This window comes from Prunus mume, linkage group LG1 (genome assembly GCF_029339155.1).
Source record: "Prunus mume cultivar Tortuosa linkage group LG1, ASM2933915v1, whole genome shotgun sequence".
In the NCBI taxonomy this organism is placed as follows: domain Eukaryota; kingdom Viridiplantae; phylum Streptophyta; class Magnoliopsida; order Rosales; family Rosaceae; genus Prunus; species Prunus mume.
The window spans coordinates 6,311,226-6,333,219 of record NC_142698.1 but is presented as its reverse complement, the minus strand read 5'-3'; the positions used below and the strand labels follow the sequence as shown (position 1 = coordinate 6,333,219).

The following is a 21,994-nucleotide window of genomic DNA, read 5'->3' as shown; positions in this document are numbered from 1 at the left end:
CCCATAGACGGCGCCAAATTGTTGACACTCAAAAATGGTTCGCAGCTTCTTGAGGCCAACTTAGTGATGTTAGGGCATTCGATATGCTTTTGGGTCCTCGGTAGAGCACGTGATCTGTAAAATAACACAAGCTTGGTAAGACCTTTAGGCACCGTGTGGTACCGGTGAAGTCTCTCCGATGTTTAAATAAGTACGGGTTTTGGTAAGATTAAACTGACATATCAATAGGCATTATGCCGTAAGTTCTGGTTACCTCCATTTTGGGATAGTAGTCTTCTTTTATAGGCCTTGGGAGGTGTGCATTTTGTGTAGAATTTCGATGTGAGATGAGACGTCAATTGTGGGCTGCCACATGTCCCTGGAAAGGGTGTTGCCTAATTGATGAATTAGTAGGCATGGTGCGAAGGCTACCATGGTCGGTTCAGTTTCGTCCATGTGTCTGGTCTTCATAGGTTGTTCATTTTCGTATAAACAGCTTTTATGTGAATTCTAGTGCTCTATATTTCACTCCTTGGAGCTATGTGAACTCAAATGCTGTATATAACTGTTAGGAATCGTAGGAGCTTCTATGTGAACTCAAGTGCTGTATATTTCTTGAGCAGAACTTCACTTCTTGGATCTGTGAATTTCGTATAGTAGTATAGTTGTGGAGGAAAACTTAACTCGCTTGAATCTGTTTGTGAATTGTTCATTTCAATTGACAGGTATTTGCTTACTTGAAATCTGTGTCTATTCTTATATTGGAAGAGATGAGCTCCTTGTCTTACTCAAACACTCCTTTATTTTATTTTATTTTATTTATTTTTAAAAAGGGATATACACTTTGTCTTCCAGCTTTATCGTGTCTTCTTTCTTCTCTGCGCGACCTTTTCTTGATTACGTATCCCTTTGTTGCTTTCTTCGTATCTATTGCTCGATCTTCTTCGTCTCTTGATGCGTTTAATTTGGGGCTTTTCTCTGTTCCATGTAATTTGCTACTTGGTCTTTTCTAACTCAAACGACCTCATCTTCTTCTGCGAATTATAATTGTAATTGAGAGTCTGGTGCAGCCCCTTAGCATCTTTTACGTTTGAGATGACCTTACAATTGGCGATGGTCCTAGAAAGAAGCATTATCCACTTCTTAAAAGGATGAAATTTGCAAGAAAAAGTAGCCTATGCTTCATGTCTCTCTTCTCTTTTCCCTTTTCCTTCTCTCCAAAATTCATAGATACATAAGTCGGATTGATTGCAAAGTTGAAACTTATATGATGGTTTTTTCCCTTGGTCGAAATACTTTCATATTGGGCATGGTTCACTCATGATGGTAAATGAACATTACCTCTCCAAATTAACCCAATGATGGTCATCATAGTTTCTTGACATCATTTATCTCTGTTCAGATTAAACCAATCCTTAAGCTAACTTTGAAACTCTTTAACAACTTCTATTTCTACTAATATGAAATAAATTTTTCAGGGTGACATTTTATACAACGTATAGAGACTACAGAGGGAGAAGCACCAAGGCATCTTGCATCATACATACATGCAAGGTTTTGTTAAAGAGGCCAAGGCAGCATTACATGATGCAGAGAGCAGAAACATGAGCAAAGAAAAATCAGAAACACTACTAATCACCAAATCCAACAACACAGAACAAATGAGGGGGTGGGGTTAGGAAAAATAACACCCATTCTCAAAGTAGAAAACATGAAACACATAACAAGGCCAAGGAGGTAAGTTAATCCCCTCAACATACAGTCTACTTGCTCATCAGGCTCTCACACAACAGTTGAAGTAGCTGAAGATGCTCCTTCGAGTCTGTTCCGAAAACAAACAAAAAACCAACAAACAATAAATCATACGATCTTGTTAACAAAACCAAATTAAAGATTAAAGTATATGACAAAGACAGTTCATGATCATGTAGCTGAGTCAAACCCATTCACCATCATGGGGCCCTTTCTTATATAAAAGTAATCCATAATTATTTAGACAACTAATCACTATGCTTTTTTTATAGGAAAAATGGTCCAAATGACATGATTAGGAACAATCAAACTGCTTATTGCATAAATGCCATAAGAAACATTCTTAAAATGATTCCTTTCTATTTCTTGTTGGTTGATGACCACATAAAATATATGTAAACCATTGGGAGAAAATGCAAATAGATCATGCATGTATCCTGTGTTTTCCCCCACCCTCTTCCAAACACACACAAACAAATGACATCTTCTCAAATTGACAGATAAATCCACAGTCAATACAATTATCGACCAATATTAAATTATATGGCCTAAATCAGCCGGTGCATGTGCACCATTTGGACTTGCCTGTACATATCAAGGATCACTCATTAAATTCTTATTCCAGCATACAGAGGATATCTTTTTCTTTTTTATAGTTTAATTAAACACAACAGATTATTTTAATGGCCTGAAGCATCTCATGCATGTGGAACCACTTTTAAAATTAAATGTAACCTTAATAAATTCATAAAAACATTCTAAGTTATTTCTATATGTGCAACTATGTGAATTGTTCTCAAAGATAATCACCATAATGGGTTTTCCCCAGGATTTTTCTGTATATATATAAAAATAAAAATAAACTTTCCTATTGGACTTTCTCAGACCCAAAAAGACATTTTGCATGTTTCATCAAGGATTTGGTCAATAGGCTTAGCTGATCCCTGAACTAGATGACTTGTATCCTTTATTCAAACCCCCAGGAAGAAAAAAAAAGTGATCCTTCCCTAAGTAATCCTCATGGGGCAAAAAATCTTTCAAGTATTAAATTTTGGACTCAGCTGCTTTAATAAAGGGTGGTCGATTTCACGATCCCCACCATCCCAACAGTGCTACCACATGCATGCCTCTGCCATAAATATTGTTCATAAGCCTACTCTCTCTTCATTTATAACTAGACCAACTACCACTTGTATAGTTGTATCATAATGCCATTTTATCACATTTAAATACCAAAATAAGAACTGAAAAGAAAGGCCATAAAAGGAATCTCTTACAGTGGGAGAGTGGTGCCTCTGATGGTAATGGGGGTGGTGGTCATTGTGGGGAGGTTCCACATTAGCTGTGTTTGTGGCAATGAGTTCTTCTTCATTTCCAAGACTGGCTCTGGACACATCTCTCTTGTTTTGCTTCCTCATTTCCCTTATTTTTGAGAAATCAAGAGAGTAGTCTGGGACTTGGCCCTTCTGATCCCAGTCCCCAAATTGGGGCACTGATAACCATGGGGCATTTTTCTGCATGAAGCAAAGTAGCAATAAATAAATAAAATGTAATTAGTTGCAATAAAGGAATCAACATTGCCAATTGAAAATTGCTTCTCTCCATCTTCAATGAGCTTAAACATTAACCATAGAACAAAACAATTTAGACCCACATACATTGGCCACAATTTTTACCATCCATCTATTAGAGATGAGAGAAAACAACCTATTTCAAAGGTAAATAATATGTAGGTTAAGGAGCAGATATGGGTTTAGTCAAGTTGACCCCACTGTACCCGAGTATGAATCTCACTCCCCGTAATTTAGATTGGATTATAGTAGAATATCATTTCTATAAAATAAAAAATATAAAAAAAACTCTCTGGGTTAAGGAAACACGAAAAGAAAGCACTCAATCAATAAATAGCAACCTACATGGATAGGATTAAATAATCTGTACGTTCAAACCCAAGTTATAATGAAGAGGTATGAAATAAACACTCATTAACTAGCCATTTCAGGGGCGTATTCAATTGTAACATGGTTGGTATAACCAGTTTTAAGATTCAAGCTTTGAAAAACTCAATCCCTGTATTTCATTCTGTTCTTTCAAAATGACAAATCACATAGTTGAATTGTATTTAAAAGACTCTAAGCTGATTGTGACAAACATTGAAATTCAAAACCCTCCAATTATATAAAAAAGGAGACAACTTTGACTGTTTATGAGCTTTGAAAACGGTAATCATTGCTTCTGTGGATGTCTCAGCAAAGGTCAAAAGACTCAGCAACAAAAAAAGCTGCTTTAAGTTTTCAAACTGGAATTAAGAGAAAGAAACAGATGGAAACTTGACCAATAAAATCATAATAATAGATCTAATTTTCTATGGAATTTCAAGCCAATGAACAAATTAAACAGAATTCACAACCCCCGTCCCCCACCTCTCCCAAAAAAATGTTTAAGCTCCGTTTGGTTACCCAGAAAACGCAGGAAAACAAAAGATACTATTTACAGAACAGATTTTGAACTCCACACTTGTCGTTTAGTCCAACAGAACCATTTACAAAATTCAAATAAAATTGCTAACTTGGGTTTCTTTCTTTCACCTTTCGCAACCAAAACAACCCAAACTTCCCTCACTTCCCTCACTTTGCCTCAGTTATTTTTTTCCCAGCAACCAAACAAACCAACCACAGCCAATAGAAGAAAAAAGAAGAAGAAGAGAATCACCTCCTTTCGATCCTCCATGAGATAAAGACTGGTCTCAGATCCTCAAAGAAACTTGCCCACCGTTATAATCACCAAGATAAATAAAATACAAAGATTCTACAGACTCTAGAGCTTTGGTGAGAGGGAAGGGAGACTCTCTGTTGCATCAAACTTTTACAGTATCATACACAGCACGGCAGACAAATAAGACATATGTGTATATATAAGAAGAGATTTATTATAATAGACCTCTTCTTTTTTAGTAATTACAGAAGTGCCACTCCTATGACGCGCTTTACTTACCTCTTTGGTTTGGCCTATCAATCCCTTTTGCTCGGGTGCCGCCTTGTCTGGCTTTGCTTTTGCAGGTTTTGGCCTTGGCTTAGCTGTATGTGCACTCTGTGGACACTTCATTTGTAACTTTCCTTGTTGGTCAGAATGCCTAGTCAACTTTCATGTTATCTGGCATACAAGCATCTTACGCGTGTCGTACGTGGCTTTCTTATCATTTTGGGCCCTAGATAAATCTAGTCCATGGGCTGCCCTAGACGATGAATGCGTAATTGGCATAAATTACATCTCGTGCCATTGGGTGTCAGCAAATAGGGCGGGCACGGTCCAATTCAATTCGTTTTACCCCAAAATTGAAAATCAAACCAAATAAATAATCAGTTTGATTTGGTTTAATTCGGTTTTGGTTCGGTCTCACATGTTGTATTAGGTTTTAGTTGTGCATTGATTTCAATTTTTTTTTTTGTTAGGCTTGTCTCATCATTACTTGAATTCAAAGAAAACCAACAATTAAAACAAATATATATTGTGGATAATGGTGTTGTAGGCATGTAAAATGGGTCGGGCCGAATTAGGCTTGCCCTAATAGGCGTTGGCCCAAGCTCTACCTAATAGCAGGTTTGTTTAGCTCTAAGAGTTGTACGGGCTAGGTCGGGTCTCTATCTTCAATAAACTAAGTATTTTTGAGCTTATGGGCGGGCCAATGGGCTCGGCCTATATGGCCTTATCAAATGCGCCAATTTTTTTAAAACATTATTGGCTTATATTTTTAACATGAAATTAAATTTACCTCTCATAATTGTTAACTTTAATATAAATAAATAAAATTAATTTTAATTATATTAAAATAGTGGACAATTATGATTTATGAGATTAAACAACTTTTTTTATTTCATTCAAACTGAGGTTTGGCCCGATTTTAATTTTGGTCACTGCACTTTTAATTTTTCGATTTTGGTCATCACATTTTGCATTGTTAACAAATCAAGTTCAATTGGGAATTTTGTCAGTTAAGACGCTTGTGGTGAGTACGTGCAGGGGTATTATTGCCCTTTCATCTCAGCCCCTGAATCAAAACATGATTCTCGCGCATTTCTCCCGAAAACAATTTTAGGGTTCTGGGATTGGGGGAAAAGGCGGGTCGATTTTGAGGTTTAGCGTACGATTCAGATTCGCAAGTAAGAAGCATACAATTTTGGAATATTTGGGGTTTGAATTGGGTTTGATTCAGCTCTGTTGCTATCGGGGACTTTCGTGAAGAAGCAAACATGGTGAATTCCAAAGGTGTGGACCCAAAGAAAGCTCCAATTCATCCAAGTGAGTTTCTGAGTTAATATACGAATTTATTGTTGTTGTGACGTTGGTTTATTGTTGTTTTTGGTGTGTTGTGGTAGTATTTTATATGCATTCATCACATGTGAAATGGACTGAGCATGGTGGATGAATAGTGTAAGGTGGAAAAAAGATCTTGCTTGTAGAGAGGGTTGTCTGGTAGTGCTTTAGGAATATAATTTGGATGTTTTTAAATTCTTTTTTTGTCAAAATATAATATGTCCGCTATTGTTAACTATATGCCAAAAAAGTAAATTTTTTTCAGATGATTGACACTTTATTATGGAGTTAAGATATGTTGGTAAATTCATGAACAATGGGAAGGATTATGAGGGAGGCACAATAGATGTTTATGATAATATTGATCCAGATAGGTTTTCTACAACAGAATTAAGGGATATTATGAAGCAAAGTGGGATTCAAAATTGCAGAGGATTTTATTACACTTTTGTTGGTAAGGGAGTCCATAAAGGGGTATTAGGGTTGAATTCAGATGCTGAAATTTTAGATATGTTATCTATCATCTGTATCAATCTGCATATTGTGGTATATGTAGATCATGAGGTTGATGTGCTTGACATTATTGAGGAGAATTACAGTCAATCACAACAGACAGAATATGAGCAATTCTTTAATGATATTCCAGATGAATGCTTCAGTCAAGTAAATGAGAATTATGTTGAGGTTGTTGCTGTTGATGACGATGAGGAAGATGATGTTGTTGAGGCTAGTGGTGAGGCTTCACTTCATAGTGTTCCCATATATGAAGACACTAGTGATGAGTCTGCCAAATAAATTTATGATGAGGAAAATGATGCAGCTCTTGAGGATGATAATATTTTTATGCACAATGTTCAAATTCCCAAGGTTCCAGTGTATGTTGAAAAAAAGATGAAGAAACAAGAAAAGCCATTTATACCTCAATGTCACATGAATGATACTCTGCTTGATGAGAATTACAACTCAAATGGCTTTGGTAGTCCACCTAATTCTGATGATGAAGGAAAAACATCAAGGTATCCAGAGTTTAATGCTAAGACTAATATGGTGAATCCTCAATTTGAAGTGAACATGTTATTTACATCTAAGAAAGAGTTAAGAGAAGCTATTTCACATTATGCTATCAATGAGGGGTATGAGGTGAAGGTTACTACAAATGATGGGAAGAGGATGTTTGGGCCTAATTTGGCACACCCAGTCCAATATCAAAAAGCCCATATCAATTTTTGACAACCACCAGCATTTAGCCCATTTTTGGAAACCCACAAAATTGAGCACCACTTGGGCTTGATTAGAAGAAGTTGGGAAAGCAGCCCAAGAACGAAAAACCTATCCCGGGACCTGTCAACCTTCGAAGATAAACTTGGACTTCAAAAAACAAAAAGATATCAGTTCATAAGTCCCAAAAACTCAAACTAGGCTTGGCATGATTAAATGAGAAGAAAAAGCCCAAAATAGATGCAAACCCACATGACTACCTAAATTTTGAAAAGTCAGCAATCTCAACTGAGTTGATGGAAATTAATGAAAAGAAGTCTTAATAAGCAAAAGTCTCCAGACTTTTTTTTTTTTTTTCAGGCAAAAGAAGATCAAAATCCCTTTTATATATTCAGAAAAAATTTGCTCCAGAGTGGGCACCACTTCCAAAAGATAAGCAGACTACATTTTCAAGAGATAAGTAGGAAGCAGAGAGTTTTTCAGCTGGAATATCAAAACTAGCCATCACGGCAGTTTGAACTCTTACAAAGAGCAGTTAGAATTAAAGAAGGATTAGGTTCTCTTTCAAGAAAAACAAGGAGGTGATTGTCTTAGAACTGACTATTGATGGTCTACTTGCCATAATAGATAACTTCCCTCTTTCTTTGACATTTGAAAAACAAAAGATCTTGTTTTTAGAAAATCTGCCGCCCATTCTAAATATTCAAAAAACCCACTCCAGCATTTTCTATAAAATGAGAGAAGGTGAAACAGATCAGAGGATAGCCAAAAAATCAATAAAAACAAAACTCAAAATGATCACTTGATCTCAAAAGCCTTCAAAACACTTAAGCAACCAAAAGCTCATTTAGCCACAAGAAAGAAGCCAATTACAAATCAAAATCTCTAACTTCAGTTCAGACTTAGAGAAATAAGTCATTTAAAATGAGATTTCTCTCATTACAAATTTGGTTCAGCATAAGCCAAATCAAGCAGAGTTCGGGTTTTTACAAATATGAAAACCTCAACAAATTTATGGAGAGCCCTGATCAAGCAGAACAGGTACCATAGTACAGTTCCACCAAGAATCATCAAGCCCAGCCACTTCTGCCCTTTCTAGATTGAAGAGGTCCCAATTTTGCCCTTTTAAAAAGCCTTCCAAAGCATGAAATAGATTAAAGCTCTGCCAAACTCGAACGTTGGTATCGATTTACAACTGAAACTTAATAGTTGAGGTTGTTGATAGTCCAGTCCAAAGCACAGGCATATCCAGTCCAGCCCAGATCAGAAGCATCTATCTAGGTAGAAATAGAAGTCCATCCCTCCTTTTGTCTTTCTAGAGTTGGTTTTTCCTTTTTGAGTTTTGTAAAAGACAGTTCCGCCTAAAAACAGTTCACTTTCTTATTATTTATTCTGACAAGAACTACCAATTTTTTACTGTGAAAAATTGTGAAGTCCTCACCAGTCTGAGGCAAGAAAAGAACTTACTTGGGAGATGTTCCTCACCCAAATTCACAATCGCTTATTTAGAAATCAGTAACTTGGACGCAAGTTATCTATTTTTAAGAAGTCTGCTAGAATTTCTCATTGCTAGTAGTGGCACGCTCGCACACTAAAGAAAGTTGACTTGTTGACCACTCAATGGTTTTCAAGGCAATGAGGAACTTTACCCTACTATCACAGGAACAAACCTAAAACGGGTGAACAATTTGGTACGTCCAGTGGGACTTCTCAATATACATACTCCTAGAAACATCTTTTAAAGTATATGAATATTGGAAGTTCTAATCATAATTCACACTGTGCCATGGAAAGAGACCAAGTAGCCCTCCGAGAATGACTGGAGTAAGAAGAAAGTGATGCTAGGCAATCAGCTCAAGGTAGGACTAGGAGCAGACATTCTAGGTCTAGTTCCAGAAGGCTAAACTAGATACAGGAGGCTATGTTCCGACAGGAAGCCACAACGCAAAAGAGCTAGAATACTCTAAACAACATGATAGCCATGATGCAATGGCAAGTCAATAGGCAGTTCAGAAAGGACCATGAGGCTGTTATGGCCAAAATTCCAAACCCAGTTGTTATGGTCCAACAACTAGACCTCCCTTATGGACCTCTGCTAGGACTGACATGGCCATACCAAGATAACCTTATCATCGCACATATAGCTAGAATACTAGGACGTGGAGAAATCCAAGTTGGACAGAGGGGATGAGCCCTTCCCATTCAAGAACATGAGGTTCCAGTTCGGCTGAAGGCCTGCACGCCAGTCCCCTAGAATCAGCCTGAACCTCCACTGCTTCACAACCTGTGGCCCCAAGTGATCAACCCTTGGCACTCTTGCTTGAGCAACCAGTTGTGTTGCCTTACAGACCCAAAAGAATGGATCACAATCCATTCCCTCCACCAACAAAAGGCGGAGAGGCAGAGGGAGAAATTAACCTCTTTGCCACCAATGACAGGAACAGACCGGGGCAAACTAGAGGAATCATCCGATTTTGAAGAAGAGGAAGAACACAGGAGGAAGTTCGCCGTGCCATACAGAATGGAGCACAGGATTGATCACATCCAATCAAAACATGGGCGAAATCCCCATCTTGTCAATGCTCTGAATGACATGGGGGCACTTCAAAGAATGATTAGAGAAATGATAGAGCCCGAAGCCAGAAGAGGAGAAAGGCTTACCTACAGGAAGCCATACCTGCTTACATTGATCAGATACCTCTATCCCCAGGTTTTAAAGTACCAAACTTCACCTTATTCAACGGAGAAGACACCCATGCTTCATCAGTTGAGCATATAAGCAGATTTTTTATCCAGTGCATAGCCATAGAAAATAACCCTCTGTTAAAACTAAGGCTTTTTGGAACTTCCCTCTCTAGACAAGCCTTCACTTGGTACACTAGCTTACCAGCCAATTCTGTTCAAACCTGAGAGCAGATGGAAAATGTCTTCCATGACTACTATTTTAGGATCCAGCCAGAAGTCACCATCAGTGATCTTGCTGCCCTCAAACAGAGTGAAGATGAGTTTACTTAAGACTTCATAACCAGGTTCAGAAAACTCAAAATGAAATGCCGAATCCCTATGGAAGAAAGGCACTTCATTCAAATGGCTTAAACCGCCCTTAAAATCTATCTGAGGAAGAGATTTGATAGGATGCTGTTTGGAGATCCGCAGAATCAAGCGGACAAGGCATCTAAATACGAAGAACTACTTAGGGAAGAACAACAAAGAAGGAACTCTTTCACAAGTGCATATTACAAAACCCCATCTTCCTCAGTACATTTGGTTGAAGTAGAATCAGAAGAAGGCACAAAAGGCTCTGAAGAAAGAGAAGTTGCAATGGCAGAAATGGCGAAGTTGAAAGATCCCATCAGCTGCAAGGCTCTGACAAAGTCACCAAATGACCATAAGCTACCATTATTCATTGAAGGGTTTGTTCCAAATAAACCAACACAGAACAAGGTTTATTCCTTCGATCTAACCAAGGTTGATGCTTTGTTTGATGAGATGCTGCTACAAAAGGCAATAGAGACACCTCACAAGTTGCCCAAGCCAGAGAAACTCAAGGGCAGACAATATTGCAGATGGCACAACTCTTAGAACTACTCCACCAACAGTTGTGTTGTCTTGGGATGTCATACAAGAAGGAATAACAGTAGAAAGGCTAAATCATGAGAAACCTCCCTCGCCATAACATATCCCTTTCCCAACCTCAAGTCAACATGGTCAACTTAAATTGGTCGTAATGAAGAGAGGCAAACTAACAAAGAAAAGCCAGCACCAGAGGCGTAAGAGTAACAAGGGAGGCTAATCAAATGCCAAAGGCAACCATCTCGGTTGAGGTAGTTCTGTGCAGCAAATGCAAGTGTGAAAATGAGTTTGAGGTAACTCTGGATAGGCAAAACTAGCCTGCACCTAGCATTTTTGACAAGATTGGAACATCACACCAACATGGCCCAGCTCTGGCTCCACCTAAAGACAGAGCCAGACAGAAAGACTATCTAAGGTCTGCCCAACGTAACAAAAGAATGAAAGAGTTGCCAAAGAAGGAGATACCAATTAAGATGCCCGGAAATGATAACTCTTTGACAACTATCATAGAAGGCAGATAATATTCTATTGGAAAGAGCGGTAGACTAACTCTGGAACTAACCAAAACACAAAAAAAAAAAAAAGAGTCCAAAGGCAATACTGCACCTTCCTCAAGAACAGGGATGGCACACAAGTGCTTTTAGAGACTAGTTCACCAAGAGAGAAAAATCCAGAAACAGCTCCTCAGCAGAACAAACAACATATCACCACAAGAGCTGACAAAGGTAGAATCTCCAAGCAGACCTTCCATCCATCTTGCCTCATCCTCACTCAATCAGCTTAAACCTTCACAATCACGAGATGAATCCGAACCTATTCCAGTAGTAGAACAAGAAGATTGGGCTGAAGAATATGGAGAAGAACAGTTGGACTACGAACCATCTGCAGACGACCAAATTAAGCTCCTCCAAACATGAGAGCAAGAAGACTGGATAGAAGAATACGGAGAAGAACAGATGGAGTATGATGGAGAACCAGATGAAGAAACTGAGGCTTTCTATGCAAAATTAGAGAGCCTGTTACAAGGTGATCTAGGCATTAATATGGTGTTTATTTTGCTAGAAAAGTTCAGGCAGTAGAAGGACAAGGAAAACACTCTAGAAGGTAGAGGAGGCGCTAGAACAACAAACACTCACTGCCAAAGCAGGCAGATCGCCATGAAAGTACTGCAGAATGCTTTGCTTCTCCAAACCTACCAAAGAAATGGCCAATCATCTCAGACTTCTATTCATAACAGCCAACTTTAGGGGTGTTCCTATTCCCAAAGTAATGGTAGATGGAGGTGCAGTCATTAATCTTTTGCCTCACAGATTGCTAATCAAGATGAGCATAACAGATAAGGATCTTATTCCAACATGCTTGACTGTCACCAACTTTGCAGGGGCATCACTAAAACTCACGGAATATTAGATATGGACGTCATAGTTGGAACCAAGGAGATGAAGATTGCATTTTTTTGTGGTAGACACCACTTCTAGCACTTACAATGCATTGCTTGGCAGGGACTAGATCCACCAGAGCCTATGTGTCCTTTCCACTCTGCATCAGCAATTAGCCCTTTGGAATGAATAAGGTTTCATATAGTAGAGGCCGATCCACGACCATTTCTATCTTCTGCCATGTGTTTTGAGGCAAAATCTTATCATGATGATCTTAGTCCTTTCACATTCTTTGGAGTCAACCAGAAAGGCCGTGCCATAGTGTCACGACCTAGAGACTCATTGAAGATGGTCTAGCCAGTTCTCCAGAGGACTGGAATAGACCTTTTGTTCTGAACCTCCAGAACTCTGATGTTTAGTCCCAACCAACAAGAAAATGATCGAACTGCAACAATCCAATCCATTACAAAAAGATTGTTGATATATTTGGAAGAAATGAAGCTCTTTTTTGCAGAATCTAGCCATTAATATGGCAGAATTCACCCATGAGAGCACTAAAGAACAGGAGGAGAGTTTACAAGAAGAAGTACTAGATTTCGCACCAGCAGCACTAGATGACTCCTTACCAGAAGTGGAAGATCCATTACAAGAGATAAACTTAGGGATAGAAGAGGATCCAAGACCCACTTTCATTAGTGCATTGTTGAAAGGACCACTCAAGAGTAAAATCATTACACTTTTGCATGATTTTAGATACTGTTTTGCTTGGCATTATCATGAGATGTCTGGGTTGGACAGGAAATTGGTGGAACACAAATTTCCAATCAAAGAAGGTTACCTTCCAGTCAAACAAGCTAGAAGAAGGATGTCTATGGAGACAGAACTGAAAGTCAAAGAATGGATAGAAAGATTGGTCAAGGCAAGATTCATCAGACCAGCCATTTATGCTGATTGGCTAGCCAATATTGTGCTAGTTTTGAAAAGAAAAATAGAGGCAGTTAGGATATGTGTGGATTATAGGAATCTGAATGAAGCATCTCCCAAAGATAAATATCCTATGCCAATAGCAGATATGTTAGTAGATGGAGCTGCTCATAACCAAATGCTATCTTTTATGGATGGCAATGCAGGATATAATCAGATTATGGTGGCAGAAGAAGACATCCATAAGACAGCCTTCATGTGCCCAGGACATATAGGTGCTTTTGAATACATTACCTTTTGGTTTGAGAAATGCAAGAGCCACTTATCAAAAAGTAATGAATTTTGTTTTCCATGACATGATAGGCCATTCTCTAGAAGTATATATAGATGATGTAATTATTAAGTCCCCAAAAGAAGAAGATCATGTATCGAACCTAAAGAGGACATTCCTAAAAATGAGACAACACAAGTTAAAAATGAATCCTAAGAAATGTGTTTTTGGAGTTCAAGCAGGAAATTTCTTAGGTTTCTTGGTCCACCAAAGAGGCATAGAGATTAATAAAAATAAGGCAAAATCCATCATAGAAGCCTTACCATCTCGAAATAGGAAAGATCAACTTTCTGAGAAGATTCATATCCAATTATGCAGGAAAAATCCAGCTTTTCTCCTCCTTGTTAAGATTGAAGCAGGAATAGACATTCAAGCGGGAGGAACAACACCAGCAGGCTTTTGAGGAAATCAAACACTACCTCTCAAATCCGCCAGCTTTGTCCCCACCAAAAATAGGCAGACCACTCAAATTATATGTTTATGAATCAGAAGTGTCCATTGGGAGTCTGCTAGTACAAGATAACAAGGAAGGGATGGAACAAGCAGTCTATTATCTAAGCAGAACCCTGATAGAAGTATAAAGGAAATATTCTGCAATTGAGAGACTTTGTCTAGCCTTACACTTCACTACTGTGAAACTTATGCACTACATGTTGCCATTCACCATCTACATCATTGCCAAGACAGACCTAATCAAATATATGTTAAGAGGCAGGATTGACAAATGGACTCTGGCTTTGACAAAATTTACTTTCAGATATGTCCCTCAGAAAGCTGTCAAAGGACAAGCTGTAGCAGGCAGATCATCCAAGGTAAGATATTGAAAACATGGATTCTTTGGATATAGCAAATGCAGATCTATTGACTAGAGCTCATACTTGCCTCAACAATCCCATCTATTCAGTTCACCTTACACCTTGGAAGTTGTACTTCGATGGATCAAAGCTGATGTAGCCTCTAGGGCATGGATTGTTTTGGAGGATCCACTAGGGATCATACATTGTTATTCTTTCTAGCTAGATTTCCAATGTACCAACATGGCTGAATATGAAGCTTTAATCATTGGCCTTGAAATGCTGGTAGAATTGGGAATCCAGTCTGTAGAAATTTTGGGAGATTTTATGCTTGTGTTAAAGCAGATTGCTGGAGAATACAAGTGTCTAAATCATTCTCTAGCTGTCTATCTAGTGGCAGCCAGAAATCTTTTGACAGAATTCAGGGAAGCTACTTGGGAACATATCACAAGATAAGAAAACTTTGCACCCAATGAAATGGCTCAAATAGCAAACTTTGAGGTACAAATGTTTGAAGACTATGTGCAAAGAATCATCAAGGTAGGAAAGAAAAATCTACCATTTGTTCTGACCAGAGGAATGGAGATAGATGTCAATTCTGCCATAGTCACTAAAGATGACTGGAGAACTCCCATCATACACTACTTGCAATATCCAACTCTGCCTTCTAAAAACGGAGTCAAAATCATGGTTTAAACTACCTTATGTGGGATGGAGATTTGGTCCGAAAAAGCAAAGATGAGGTACCTAAACTTTGAAAACCCACGTGACTACCTAAACTTTGAAAAGTCAGCAATCTCAACTGAGTTTATGGGAATTGATGAAAACAAGTTTTAAATAGGCAAAAGTCTCCAGCCTTTTTTTTCAACAAAAGAATATCAAAATACATTTAATAAACTTATAAAAAAAATTCTGCCCCAGAGCAGGCACCACTTCCAAAAGATAAGCAAACTACGTTTTCAAGAGATAAGTAGGAAGCAGGGAGTTGTTCAGCTGGAAGATCAAAACTAGCCGTCATGGTAGTTTGAACTCTTACAAAGAACAATTAGAATTAAAGAAGGATTAGGTTTTCTTTCAAGAAAAACAGGGAGGCAATTGCCTTAGAACTAACTATTAATGGTCTACTTGCCAGAATAGATAACTTCCCTTTTTCTTTGACATTTGAAAAATAAAAGATCTTGTTTTTTTGAAAATCTGCCGCCCATTCTAGAGATTAAAAAAACCTACTCTAGCATTTTCTATAAAATGAGAGAAAGTGAAACAGATTAGAGGATAGCCAAAAAATCAATCAAAACAAAACTCAAAATGATCACTGGATCTCAAAAGCCTTCAAAACACTTAAGCAACCAAAAGCTCATTGAGCCACAAGAAAGAAGCCAACTACAAATCAAAATCTCCAATTTCAGTTCAGATTTAGAGAAATAAGTTATTCAAAACGAGATTTCTCTCGTTACAAATTTGGTTCAGCATAAGCCAAATCAAGCAGAGTTCGGGTTTTTACAAATATGAAAACCTCAACAAATTTATGAAGAGCCCTGATCAAGCAGTAACAAGTACCACAGTGCAGTTCCAACTCAGTAATCATCAAGCCCAACCATTTCTGCTCCTTCCAGACTGAAAAGGTCCCAATTATGCCCGTTCAAAAAGCCTTCCAAGGCTTGAAATAGATTGAAGCTCTACCAAACTCGAATGTTGGTATCGATTTACAACTGAAACTTAACAGTTGAAGTTGTTGATAGTCCATCCAAAGACAGGCATATCCAGTCCAGGATCAGAAGCATCTATCGAGGCAGAAATAGAAGTCCAACCCTATTTTTGTCTTTCTAGAGTTGGTTTTTCCTTTTTGAGTTTTGTAAAAGGCAGTTCCGCCTAAAAACAGTTCACTTTCTTATCATTTATTCCGCGGAACTACCAATTTTATACTGTGAAAATTTGAAAAAGTCCTCACCAGTCTGAGGCAAGAAAAGAACTTACTTGGGAGATATTCCTCACCCAAATTCACAATCGCTTGTTTAGAAATCAGTAACTTAAGGCGCAAGTTATCTATTTTTAAGAAGTCTACTAGAATTTCTCATTGCTAGCAGTGACAAGCTAGCACACTAAAGAAAGTTGACTTGTTGACCAGTCAATAGTTTTCAAGGCAATAGGAAACTTTATCCTACCATCATAGGAACAAACCTAAAACGGGTGAACAGAGGATGCAAGCAAAGTGAAATTACTTGCAGGATGACTAAGATTGCTTAGAGGGAGTGAATAGGCCAATTTAAAATTATAGTCAATAAATAAAAATAAACATCTGTAGCAGGATTGATCTGGCTTATCAATCCTGAAACGTGAAGAGCAAAAAATAAAGGAACACGCAAAGAATTATTTTATGTGGTGAAACTATGAACAATAGTATTGGATTTTTGTATTCACTTGATGAGTAATACAATGAGCAGTACAAAGTTTATATACAAAGTTGATGATGCTAACTAGAGTAAGTAGATGTGTGATTGAATACAAAATCAACATAAAGATAAATTAGGAAGTGAAGCCTTTGATTGATTATAAGGAGTTGACAATGGAGCTGCTGGAAGAGCCTTATTTGGCAACGGCAAGTTGTTGGAGATGAGGCATTGATTTGCATTGACTATGGTGGTTCCCTTATAAAAACCCCACCCTTGGGGAAGATCCACAAGACTCCTTAGTCGAATACAAATCCACTATAGAACGATTATTACAAGAAGTACTCACACATTTATCCTAGACACATTCTAGATCATGTTTACCAACTTCTTCGTAACTCAACTTCTATCAGGGGATAATCTTTTGACACTCCTTATGTTGAACACAATACTGGTCACAATTGCTTCAAGCTCGCCGGAGGAAAACCGTCACCACGGTCTTGGTGCCCTCAACCATATGAGTCACCAAACATGCAAATGAATACAATATGAATGATGAAAGTATTTGATAAATCACCAAGTAAACATGGAACACTTGATGACTTATCTCAAAGATATGCACAACATCTTTTCTTAGAAATTCTATATGCTTAAAACAAATGTATCAAAGCTGTGTTTTGTAACAGGGAAGCACACCATGTTTTATACATAACCCATACTCCTTTTTGCAAGAGAAGTGCAAAAAGCTACAAATCAATATCTTGCCATTAATTAGATTTGATACTCTTAGAATCCTAATTGATTTCGTCAGCTCTATGACTTTCACTCTAACCAATTGTTTATAGAAGGAAACAATATTAATCATGGAAACCAATTTGGCATTAAAAGAAACATGCTTTCCAAGTCAAACATGAAAAAGGATATTTTTACTTAAACCAAAATAAAGTCCAACTAGGAAAATAATCTCAATAGATAAAATCTAATCCTATTAAAATATGTCTAATATAAAAGCACTTGAGTGAAAATAACTCCAATTAGGAATCCTATAATGAATGCATGTTTATGTCATGATTTACTTGAAATTAGTTTCCTCATATCGATCAAGTCACACTTCGAAAATCCAGAGTTGAATGTGTTGCGCCAAAACTTTCAGTAAAAGATATTCACACACTAATTCCCCACCTATGCTAAAGTCTAGGAAATGCCAATACAATTTTCATACTAACACAAAGTATATGAAATGCAAGTGAAACCTATGGGCTTCTTTCATGGCAGATGGAACTTTGCAAATTAAGAGCATGGCAGAGACACATACGTGTAGCATAAGTTATAGCAACCCTCAAGCTACTGCAAGTTGCCTTGCTAAAAAATATCTTGATCGAATTAGAGATGAGCCCAAGATGGGGTTGAGGTTATTCCAAGCTCTTATTAAGAGGGAGATAGGGTATGAGGTCAGTTTGAGTATATATGATCAGTACATAATTGTATGCCATTTTGTACCCTTCTAGCATATGGATTTGGTTATGTTTTTTAGTTAAAGTTGTGCTTTTAATCTCTTTTGTGTTTAACATTCAGTTCATTAAGCTTTAGGCAGCAATGGTGGTTTTGGATTGGAAAAGGAGTAAGATGGTGCAAAGCGTGTAGACTAAGCTACAAACTTGTTTCAGGCTTAACATCTTCATCTGACCTTGGATTGGCCCAAATGACATGTGGTTGGAAAGATGACATTCTGAGCTTCAAGTTAGAGGGCTTAAAGTCGTCAATTGCTGAAGGAAAGCCCAATTCATGAGCCCATGAAATTAATGGTTATGCTGAGCTAGGCATGAGCTATTTTTGCTAGTAGGATTGTTGGTGGGCAGACAAGATGAAGTGCATCAGCCAAAAGATATAAGACAAGATGAAGTGGGAGCTGTAGTACTAAGCATTATAAGCTAAATTATTTTCGAATGCAATTGTGCGTTAGGTGGAGTGGGTGTGGTTGGTGGATTCAATTGTGTAATCTAATTTCATCTACCCCCTATGCTTATAAATAGAGAGTCTTCAAGGAGTTGGGGATTCATTCACATTCCATCACATTGTACACATAGAGAAGGAGAGTTGAGTCATAAAGGGAGATAAGAAAGTAGGCAGAAGCTGGGAGGCTTTGGCCTCCTGGCAGCCATGGAAATAAATCTTTTCCATCTCTAGCATCTTATTCTCCTCCCTTTGCCTTTTATTTTCTTCTTGTATTTCCTTAGCTTTACTTTGTCTTTCTATTTAATAAACACATTGTAATTTTATGCTATTGTTATGAACATGATGATTTTAAGTTTTTTAAGTTTGATTGGTTTCCAAGTTTCAATTTTTGTTCTTATTCTTATTCATTATGCTTATCAGTTGATATGCTTGTTTGAATGTTTGATAAACATTTAAACTTGTATGTTAGCTAGCTTGGTTGGAATTAAGAGTAGACACCATTTATCTTAATTTGAATTGTGTGAGAAATTTAATATTAAAGTCCCTGGGTTAAAGACATGACCGTTAGGTTATCATAATGGCCCATCTTCAAATGGGGGATGACAACTCTTCATATATGTCTGGAACCCTATCATAGACCTAAGGATGCATTGTTTGCCTTTTCAGATTGGGATACCTTTTTGGAAAAGGTATTTCATCATCTATAAATATAACAATCCTCTTGCAGTCATTTTATTCAATTAATTCACTATATATAGGCTTCCATATATAGAGGGCATTGAAGTTTTCATATTCACAGAAAGAGGTTCTTGCATAATTTGGTTCAAAGTTCCTTGTAAATTGCAATGTTTCTTTCACAAGGAGGGGAGTCGTTGTATCTTAATAGGCGAACGCTAATAAACCATAAGCACTAGTATGGATGCGTAATTTGTCTTCAGGTCAGAGTGTCCAACACTTGCCTCGACTCAATTAAGGTTCTTCTATTTCAATTCTCCTTTTGTAAAAATTTGTTCTGTTTGCAGTATTTATTTATTTTATAGCAATTTAGCACTGATATTTCCAACAAATTGAATTATGAATAGGAAGAGTGTATGAAAATGCGACAACAGGGATTAGATACATGCTTGGTTGTTTAAAATGTTCTCCTATACTTAATGGATTTCTAATGCTTAATTTAGGTTCAACAACAATGATCTAATTAGGGAATTAGGAATACAAAGTTTAGACCAGACACCACGGCTAAATTATACATGAGAGAAATCAATCTTTTTACTTGAATTGAACTTGTTAATTTGATTGCTTGAGACTTAGAATTGGATTGTTCCCTAAGTTCTAACACTGTTTTCAAACCCAAAATCAGTTTTAGTGTCTATTTCTTTTGTTTAATTTTATGTTTTCAATTCTTGTGCTCTTCTATATCATCTTTAAACCTTGTTTCCATTTATGTTTTGTGCAGGGAATCGAATTGAATCAATCTATCATTAATCCTCGTTGGATCGACCTCGCACTTACATATGCTATACTACCCAACATTTCGTGCACTTGCGGGTATCACAAGTTGAGGATGCAGCTGAATCGATTTTGGCGCAACTAAATTCGACACAACAATATGTGGTAGGGCTAGGCAAAAGGCTATTGAAATCATTAAGGGTACTTATGGTTCACAATACTCTAAGTTGTGGGAGTGTTGTGCAGAGGTTAGGGAAACCAATGTGGGCAGCACTATAATGATAAAAATTGAAGCCCCTTATTTCCAAAGGCTTTATGTGTGTTTGGATGCCTGCAGAAAAGACTTTCTAGCTGGATGTAGACCTATGATAGGTGTTTATGGGTGTCATTTGAAGGGCATATTCCAAGGTATGAATCTCCTTCTGATTTTCTTATTATAACTACATTATCATAGGGCAATTTCTTATCCAAAGCATGTGAATCTATGTTACACTAACTATGTTAATGTATGATAGGGCAATTACTTGTGGTTTAATATTCTTATTTACTTATTTAATATTTTTAGTTTAATATCGTAGGGATTAGATGCTGTATTTGATTTAGTTGTGCCTAAAGCAGCACATAGTTGGTGTGTCAGACATCTTTATGGGAATTTTAAGACATTGCATAAGGGAAAAGTTTTGAAAGATTTGTTATGGAATGCTGCCAGAGCGCCAAATGTGGCTGAGTTTGAGTGTGAGATGAACAAGATAAAGGAATTAGAGAGTGGTGAAGCTGCACATGATTGTTGATGAATATGGACATAAACAAATGGGTTAAGCATGCATTTACTATAAGGATTAAGTGTGATATGTTATTGAATAACCTCTATGAATGTTTTAATTCTTGGATTCTGCAAGCAAGGGATAAACCCATCCTCACCATGTTAGAAATGATTAGATGCAACCCAATGAGGATGTTACAAGTTAAGAATGATTCTATAAGGGGTCATGAAAAGCCAATTTGTCCTACAATCCAGAATAAACTTGACAAGTTCAAGTCATTGTTCAGGAAATGTGTCAATGTACTCTGGAAATGGCTTGTTCCAAGTGAGGGAGTCAATAACATATCAATATGTTGTCGACTGCAATAGATGAGATCTCACTAGCATTCCTTGCCACCATGCCGTTGTTGCAATTTTCCGAAATAGGGAAAATGCTAAGGTATATGTGGATCCATATTACACTAATGAGACATATATGAGGGCTTACGAACCTATCCTCAATCTTGTCAAAGCTATGCACATGTGGCTTATGATGTAGATTTTCGAACATCTAAAAAAGAGTATCCAAAAATCCCAAATTAAATTACTCGCAAGCGCATGAATCAACAATAGTATAGAGATATGCAAGTACGAGATCGAATCAACAAGTACTGATAAAAACAACTTAATTAATTAAATCGCACTAAACCTAATTAAAAGAATGATTGATTGATTTGAGCTTAAATAGCAAGAATTAAAAGAAAGAAAAATTTAATACTCAACAAAGAATTTAAAAGAAATCAAGTTATGAATCCACCAATGACAATCATATTTCCTTTTCTTAGAGCCAATTACTATCCAATTATGATGCCAATGTTAAAGGTTGTTCTTTCTAAAGTATGAAGTAAGCCTGTCAATGTCATAAATCGTGTATCCCTATATGCAATTCTACCCTGTCAAGGTGTTAAAATTTAGCATACAAGTACCTGTTAAGATTAGAAGAATTCAATAAACCAAGTAGGACTAGTGGATGGTGTTTTTCTCCTAGCTATCTACTCTTCTTAGTCTTAGTTCCAATAAACCTAGTGGATGTCATTTCTCTCCTAGATTTATCCAATTATCTAGATGCAAAGTTCCTAATGGTGATCAAGCAAGGATTTCAAACCTAGAATAAAATTCACACAAAGATTAAGAAT

The 21,994-nt window shown here is 37.3% G+C and overlaps 1 protein-coding gene and 2 long non-coding RNA genes across 4 annotated transcripts; 2 read left to right on the top strand and 1 right to left on the bottom strand.

Moving 5' to 3' along the window:
* Nucleotides 1-1,414: 1,414 nt before the first annotated feature.
* On the bottom strand, nucleotides 1,415-4,618 carry LOC148920852 (uncharacterized). Its single transcript, XM_089055716.1, has 3 exons — nucleotides 4,444-4,618; nucleotides 3,009-3,245; nucleotides 1,415-1,801 (listed from the first exon to the last, which is right to left on the bottom strand). Exons 1-3 carry the CDS (start codon nucleotides 4,459-4,461, stop codon nucleotides 1,754-1,756), a joined length of 303 nt encoding a protein of 100 aa, XP_088911842.1. The 5' UTR covers nucleotides 4,462-4,618; the 3' UTR covers nucleotides 1,415-1,753.
* A 1,089-nt stretch (nucleotides 4,619-5,707) lies between these two features.
* Nucleotides 5,708-6,984, top strand: LOC148920851 (uncharacterized). Of its 2 annotated transcripts, none has more exons than XR_016123163.1 (2): nucleotides 5,708-6,030; nucleotides 6,692-6,984. It is a non-coding gene; the product is annotated as an uncharacterized LOC148920851 (long non-coding RNA). The 2 variants fall into 2 exon arrangements; XR_016123162.1 differs by having other exon boundaries at nucleotides 5,750-6,030; nucleotides 6,602-6,984.
* A 12,397-nt stretch (nucleotides 6,985-19,381) lies between these two features.
* Nucleotides 19,382-20,522, top strand: LOC148920850 (uncharacterized). The gene is made up of 2 exons (XR_016123161.1): nucleotides 19,382-19,581; nucleotides 20,064-20,522. It is a non-coding gene; the product is annotated as an uncharacterized LOC148920850 (long non-coding RNA).
* The last annotated feature ends 1,472 nt before the right edge of the window (nucleotides 20,523-21,994 follow it).